Genomic DNA, 7,500 nt, shown 5'->3' with positions numbered 1-7,500 from the left:
TTAGGGGTTAGGGGTCAGGAGTCAGGGTTAGGGGTTGGGGTCAGGGTCAGGAGTCAGGGTTAGGGGTTGTGGTCAGGAGTCAGGGTTAGGGGTTGGGGTCAGGGTCAGGAGTCAGGGTCAGGAGTCAGGGTTGGGGTCAGGGTCAGGAGTCAGGGTTAGGGGTTGGGGTCAGGAGTCAGGGTTAGGGGTTGGGGTCAGGGTCAGGAGTCAGGGTTAGGGGTTGGGGTCAGGAGTCAGGGTTAGGTGTTGGGGTCAGGGTCAGGAGTCAGGGTTAGGGGTTGGGGTCAGGGTCAGGAGTCAGGAGTCAGGGTTGGGGTCAGGGTCAGGAGTCAGGGTTAGGGGTTGGGGTCAGGAGTCGGGGTTGGGGTCAGGGTCAGGAGTTGGGGTCAGGGTCAGGAGTTAGGGTTAGGGGTTGGGGTCAGGGTCAGGAGTCAGGGTTGGGGTCAGGGTCAGGGGTTGGGGTCAGGGTCAGGAGTCAGGGTTGGGGTCAGAAGTCAGGGTTAGGGGTTGGGGTTAGGAGTCAGGGTTAGGAGTTGGGGTCAGGAGTCAGGGTTAGAGGTTGGGGTCAGGAGTCAGGGTTAGGGGTTGGGGTCAGGAGTCAGGGTTAGGGGTTGGGGTCAGGAGTAGGGGTTAGGAGTTGGGATTAGGAGTCAGGGTTATGAGTTGGGGTCAAGAGTCAGGGTTAGGGGTTGGGGTCAGGAGTCAGGGTGAGGAGTCAGGGTTAGTAGTTGGGGTTAGGGGTTGGGGTCAGGAGTCAGTGTCAGGAGTCAGGGTTAGGGGTTGGGGTTAGGGGTTAGGGTTGGGGGTCAGGGTCAGGGTTAGGGGTTAGGGTCAGGGTCAGGGGTCAGGGTCAGGGTCAGGGTTAGGGGTTGGGTTCAGGGTTAGGGTTTAGGGGTTAGGGTTTGGGGTCAGGGTTAGGGGTTAGGGGTTAGGGTTTGGGGTCAAGGTTAGGGGTTAGGGTCAGGGGTTGGGGTCAGGGTTAAGGGTTGCAGTCAGGGTTGGGGTCAGGGTTAGGGGTTAGGAGTCAGGGTTAGGGGTTGGGGTCAGAAGTCAGGGTTAGGAGTCAGGGTTAGGGTTTGGGGTCAGGGTTAGGGGTTGGAGTCAGGGTTAGGGGTTGGGGTCAGGAGTCAGTGTTAGGAGTCAGGGTTAGGGGTTGGGGTTAGGGGTTAGGAGTCAGGGTTAGGGGTTGGGGTCAGCAGTCAGGGTTAGGAGTCAGGGTTAGGGTTTGTGGTCAGGGTTAGGGGTTGGGGTGAGGTCCCGTGTGACTCAGCTGGTAGAGCATTGCTCTTGCAACACCAGGGTTGTGTGTTTGATTCCCGCTGGGGACCAGTAAGAATGGAGATGTACTCAGTCACTAATGTAAGTCTCTCTGGATAAGAGCATCTGATAAGTGACCTATATGTTTAAGTCTAGAGGGTAAATTTAGGAATGGGAATCAACTGTTTGGTCATCACGAGGATAGTAAAACAAACGTGTGTGTGTGTGTGTGTGTGTGTGTGTGTGTGTGTGTGTGTGTGTGTGTGTGTGTGTGTGTGTGTGAACTGACCTGCAGCTTGCTCCTCATCTTGGCGATGAAGCCGTTGAGAGGAAAGATAAGGATCACCGTGGCGATGCCGGCTAGGGCTGACGGACCCAGAAGCTGTTAGATACAGGAGAGGACAGAGAGCTATCTCAATGAGAGCAGGAGAGGGGTAACAACAGTGTGTGTTCTACCTACCTGCCACAGGAAGTAGTGACAGAGAGCTATCTCAATGGGAGCAGGAGAGGGGTAACAACAGTGTGTGTTCTACCTACCTGCCACAGGAAGTAGAGACAGAGAGCTATCTCAATGGGAGCAGGAGAGGGGTAACAACAGTGTGTGTTCTACCTACCTGCCACAGGAAGTAGAGACAGAGAGATATCTCAATGGGAGCAGGAGAGGGGTAACAACAGTGTGTGTTCTACCTACCTGCCACAGGAAGTAGAGACAGAGAGCAATCTCAATGGGAGCAGGAGAGGGGTAACAACAGTGTGTGTTCTACCTACCTGCCACAGGAAGTAGTGACAGAGAGCTATCTCAATGGGAGCAGGAGAGGGGTAACAACAGTGTGTGTTCTACCTACCTGCCACAGGAAGTAGAGACAGAGAGCTATCTCAATGGGAGCAGGAGAGGGGTAACAACAGTGTGTGTTCTACCTACCTGCCACAGGAAGTAGAGACAGAGAGATATCTCAATGGGAGCAGGAGAGGGGTAACAACAGTGTGTGTTCTACCTACCTGCCACAGGAAGTAGAGACAGAGAGCTATCTCAATGGGAGCAGGAGAGGGGTAACAACAGTGTGTGTTCTACCTACCTGCCACAGGAAGTAGAGACAGAGAGCTATCTCAATGGGAGCAGGAGAGGGGTAACAACAGTGTGTGTTCTACCTACCTGCCACAGGAAGTAGAGACAGAGAGCTATCTCAATGGGAGCAGGAGAGGGGTAACAACAGTGTGTGTTCTACCTACCTGCCACAGGAAGTAGAGACAGAGAGCTATCTCAATGGGAGCAGGAGAGGGATAACAACAGTGTGTGTTCTACCTACCTGCCACAGGAAGTAGAGACAGAGAGCTATCTCAATGGGAGCATGGGGAGGGGTAACAACAGTGTGTGTTCTACCTACCTGCCACAGGAAGTAGAGACAGAGAGCTATCTCAATGGGAGCAGGAGAGGGGTAACAACAGTGTGTGTTCTACCTACCTGCCACAGGAAGTAGAGACAGAGAGCTATCTCAATGGGAGCAGGAGAGGGGTAACAACAGTGTGTGTTCTACCTACCTGCCACAGGAAGTAGAGACAGAGAGCTATCTCAATGGGAGCAGGAGAGGGGTAACAACAGTGTGTGTTCTACCTACCTGCCACAGGAAGTAGAGACAGAGAGCTATCTCAATGGGCGCCACCCACACAGCGTTAAAATACACCACCATGTCCATGAGCTTCTGAGTGTCGGCTGACACCAGGTTAACAATCTCTCCCACGGTACAGGACTGCCGCGCTGCACTGCTGATCACTAGAGACTACAGGGGGGAGGGAGGAGGGGAGAGAGACAGACAGACAGACAGACAGACAGACAGTGTTAGAGTGTTAACCACCTAAAAGGAGACGCCCCCCGTCCCCCCCCGTCCCTTTGTATGTTGTAGTCTGATCATTCGTTTGTTGTTTTCTTCCTGTATGAAATGTGCAAATTGTATTAAATCATTTCCATTCAGTCTTTGCTGCCATTAATACACTGTAATGCTTCTAAAATGGTATGATTAAAAAACCATCCTCTCTCTCTCTTCTCGTTGTCTCTTTCTCTCTCTCTCCGTACCTTCCTGTAGACCAAGCCCATGACAGCGGTCTTCACCCTCATTCCCACGGTGAAGCAGGAGTACATGTACTGATGGTTGAACAGGGACTGGAGGCTGGACAGGAGGAACAACAGGAAGGCAAACATGAAGCCCTTCCACAGGTCGCTGTCCTGGTCACGCATGAACCCCAGGAGGAGGCTGGAGGGGGAGGAGGAACAACAGGAAGGTAAACATGAACCCCAGGAGGAGGCTGGAGGGGGAGGAGAAAAAACATGGTTTTACATGATGCTATGTTCCAGAGACAAACTGAGAAACTGAGATGTACTTAAATAATTTGGGCTGTATACTCCTACACACCTGTTCTGATGCACCAGGGTGCTATTTGGGACCCAGAGAGGGTTCTGTAGGGTGTGTAAATTAGGGTGTTATTTGGGACCCAGTAGGGTTCTGTAGGGTGTGTAAATTAGGGGGCTATTTGGGACCCAGAGAGGGTTCTGTAGGGTGTGTAAATTAGGGGGCTATTTGGGACCAAGACAGTGTTCTGTAGGGTGTGTAAATTAGGGGGGTATTTGGGACCCAGAGAGGGTTCTGTAGGGTGTGTAGATTAGGGGGTTATTTGGGACACAGAGAGGGTTCTGTAGGGTGTGTAAATTAGGGGGCTATTTGGGACCCATACAGGGTTCTGTAGGGTGTGTAAATTAGGGGGCTATTTGGGACCCAGACAGGGTTCTGTAGGGTGGGTAAATTAGGGTGTTATTTGGGACCCAGTAGGGTTATGTAGGGTGTGTAAATTAGGGGGCTATTTGGGACCCAGACAGGGTTCTGTAGGGTGTGTAAATTAGGGGATTATTTGGGACCCAGTAGGGTTCTGTAGGGTGTGTAAATTAGGGTGCTATTTGGGACTCAGAGAGGGTTCTGTAGGGTGGGTAAATTAGGGGGTTATTTAGGACCCAGAGAGGGTTTGTAGGGTGTGCAAATTAGGGTGTTATTTGAGACGCAGACAGGGTTTTGTAGGGTGGGTAAATTAGGGTGTTATTTGGGACCCAGAGAGGGTTTTGTAGGGTGGGTAAATTAGGGTGTTATTTGGGACCCAGAGAGGGTTTTGTAGGGTGGGTAAATTAGGGGGTTATTGGGACCCAGAGAGGGTTTTGTAGGGTGGGTAAATTAGGGTGTTATTTGGGACCCAGAGAGGGTTTTGTAGGGTGGGTAAATTAGGGGGTTATTTGGGACCCAGAGAGGGTTTGTAGGGTGGTTAAATTAGGGGTTATTTGGGACCCAGACAGGGTTTGTAGGGTGGGTAAATTAGGGGGTTATTTGGGACCCAGACAGGGTTTGTAGGGTGGGTAAATTAGGGGGTTATTTGGGACTCAGACAGGGTTTGTAGGGTGTGTAAATTAGGGTGTTATTTGGGACCCAGACAGGGTTTGTAGGGTGGGTAAATTAGGGTGTTATTTGGGACCCAGACAGGGTTTGTAGGGTGGGTAAATTAGGGGGTTATTTGGGACTCAGACAGGGTTTGTAGGGTGGGTAAATGTAAAATAGAGAATGGGTGAGGAGCAACAATGTGTTTGTGATGTCCTAACATTGACCAGGGTCCACACACTCTCTCCTGGGTCAACGTAGTGTCCTAACGTTGACCAGGGTCCACACACTCTCTCCTGGCTCAACGTAGTGTCCTAACGTTGACCAGGGTCCACACATTCTCTCCTGGGTCAACGTAGTGTCCTAACGTTGACCAGGGTCCACACACTCTGGGTCTCACCTGAGCACCTGTGGTATGGAGAACATGAAGGCGTCGTGGAAGACGAGGAAGAGGGTCCCTTTGAGGAAGAAAGGTCCGAAGCTCCGAGCCAGAACTCTGAAGAGACAGAACCCTGAGTTCTGTTCCTGTCTCAGCTTCTTCAACAGCTGGGTTTGTTCTGTCAGTTTGGGACCTGTAGGACGGCAGCCAGACAGACTACACTCCTCCTTTCTGGTGGAGGGAGATATTAAACAGCTGGGTCTGTTCTGTCAGTTTAGGACTCACCGTATGTAGTGTGTAGGGTGTGGTGTGTAGTGTGTAGGGTGTGGTGTGTAGGGTGTAGGGTGTAGTGTGTGTAGGGTGTAGTGTGTGTAGGGTGTAGTGTAGGGTGTGGGTTGTAGTGTGTAGGGTGTAGTGTGTGGTGTGTGGTGTGTAGGGTGTAGTGTGTAGGGTGTGGTGTGTAGGGTGTAGGGTGTGGTGTGTAGGGTGTAGTGTGTAGGGTGTGGGTTGTAGGGTGTAGTGTGTAGGGTGTAGTGTGTAGGGTGTAGTATGTGGTGTGTAGGGTGTAGTGTGTAGGGTGTGGTGTGTAGGGTGTAGTGTGTAGGGTGTAGTGTGTAGGGTGTAGGGTGTGGTGTGTAGGGTGTAGTATGTGGTGTGTATGGTGTAGGGTGTAGGGTGTAGTGTGTAGGGTGTGGTGTGTAGTATGTAGGGTGTGGTGTGTATGGTGTAGGGTGTAGGGTGTAGTGTGTAGGGTGTGGTGTGTAGTATGTTTCTGTGTAGGGTGTGGTATGTGGTGTGTAGGGTGTAGGGTATGGTGTAGTGTGTATGGTGTAGTGTGTAGGGTGTGGTGTGTAGTATTTATTGTGTAGTGATCTGGTGTGTAGTGTGTAGGGTGTAGTGTGTAGGGTGTGGTGTGTAGGGTGTAGTGTGTACGGTGTGGTGTGTAGTGTGTAGGGTGTAGTGTGTGGGTTGTAGTGTGTGTGGTGTGTAGGGTGTAGGGTGTGGTGTGTAGGGTGTAGTGTGTAGGGTGTGGGTTGTAGTGTGTAGGGTGTGGTGTGTAGGGTGTAGTGTGTAGGGTGTGGTGTGTAGGGTGTAGTGTGTAGTGTGTAGTGTGTGGGTTGTAGTGTGTAGGGTGTGGTGTGTAGGGTGTAGTGTGTAGGGTGTGGTGTGTAGGGTGTAGTGTGTAGTGTGTAGTGTGTGGGGTGTGGGGTGTAGGGTGTAGGGTGTGGTGTGTAGGGTGTAGTGTGTAGTGTGTAGTGTGTGGGGTGTGGGGTGTAGGGTGTAGGGTGTGGTGTGTAGGGTGTAGGGTGTAGTATGTAGTATGTAGTGTAGTAGTCTTACTGTTGTAGTTTAGTACACTCTCTGGCCCAGTCAATCTCCAGGTCTGCTATGATACAGTCTGAGGAGTCTTCTTCTCTAAGACACCAGAGATCCTCTGCCTGCAGGGGAGTACGATAACCCCTAATAACCAACCTGACAGAGGAGGAGGAGGAGGAGGAGGGGAGGAGGAGGAGGAGGAGGAGTAGGGGAGGAGGAATAAGGAGGAGGAGAAGGAAGAGGGGAGGAGGAGGAGGAGGAGGAGGAGGAGGAGGAGGAGGAGGAAGAGGAAAGAGGAGGTGAGGACAAGAATGAGGAAGAGGGTAGGACGAGGAGGGAGGGGAGGGGAGGGGAGGGAGAGGGAAAAGGAGATTCATTAAAAGCATCTGATAAATGGCATATATCGATTGTTCAGTTTCCCCTATAATTACACATCTCATGTCCATCATTGTAACAAATTAAGGCTGCCAGTCTTACCCTCCAAACCACCAGAAGAGCATCTTAGAGAGGAAGGAGGCGTCCTCCACAGGACAGGGGTTCTGTAGGGGATAACACACAGGGTCTTAGGCCCAGATTCATTCAAAGCATGTTGTACCACTGTGAAAGCACCTTCTACCACTGTGAAAGCACCTTCTACCACTGTGAAAGCACCTTCTACCACTGTGAAAGCACCTTCTACCGCTGTGAAAGCACCTTCTACCGCTGTGAAAGCACCTTCTACCGCTGTGAAAGCACCTTCTACCGCTGTGAAAGCACCTTCTACCACTGTGAAAGCACCTTCTACCACTGTGAAAGCACCTTCTACCACTGTGAAAGCACCTTCTACCACTGTGAAAGCACCTTCTACCACTGTGAAAGCACCTTCTACCACTGTGAAAGCACCTTCTACCGCTGTGAAAGCACCTTCTACCGCTGTGAAAGCACCTTCTACCACTGTGAAAGCACCTTCTACCGCTGTGAAAGCACCTTCTACCGCTGTGAAAGCACCTTCTACCACTGTGAAAGCACCTTCTACCACTGTGAAAGCACCTTCTACCGCTGTGAAAGCACCTTCTACCGCTGTGAAAGCACCTTCTACCACTGTGAAAGCACCTTCTACCGCTGTGAAAGCACCTTCTACCACTGTGAAAGCAC

At 51.5% G+C, this 7,500-nt stretch overlaps 1 protein-coding gene across 2 annotated transcripts in view; it reads right to left on the bottom strand.

Annotated features, from left to right (window-relative positions):
- Positions 1-7,500, bottom strand: part of LOC110539044 (multidrug resistance-associated protein 1) — a 58,889-nt gene that overhangs the window by 41,016 nt on the left and 10,373 nt on the right. Inside the window, exons 4-9 of one of the 2 annotated variants that reach the window (XM_036939399.1) lie at positions 6,844-6,905; positions 6,391-6,522; positions 5,071-5,280; positions 3,329-3,506; positions 2,874-3,035; positions 1,547-1,639 (exon numbers count right to left, since the gene is read on the bottom strand). In XM_036939399.1, coding sequence (XP_036795294.1) covers positions 1,547-1,639; positions 2,874-3,035; positions 3,329-3,506; positions 5,071-5,280; positions 6,391-6,522; positions 6,844-6,905 — 837 coding nt within the window. Of the gene's footprint in view, positions 1-1,546; positions 1,640-2,873; positions 3,036-3,328; positions 3,559-5,070; positions 5,281-6,390; positions 6,523-6,843; positions 6,906-7,500 lie in introns of those variants that run through there. The other variant, XM_036939400.1, reaches the window with a different exon arrangement.

This window comes from Oncorhynchus mykiss, chromosome 12 (assembly GCF_013265735.2).
Source record: "Oncorhynchus mykiss isolate Arlee chromosome 12, USDA_OmykA_1.1, whole genome shotgun sequence".
Lineage (NCBI taxonomy): Eukaryota > Metazoa > Chordata > Actinopteri > Salmoniformes > Salmonidae > Oncorhynchus > Oncorhynchus mykiss.
Note: the sequence above shows the minus strand (reverse complement) of the source record. Positions and strands in the feature narration are given on the sequence as shown.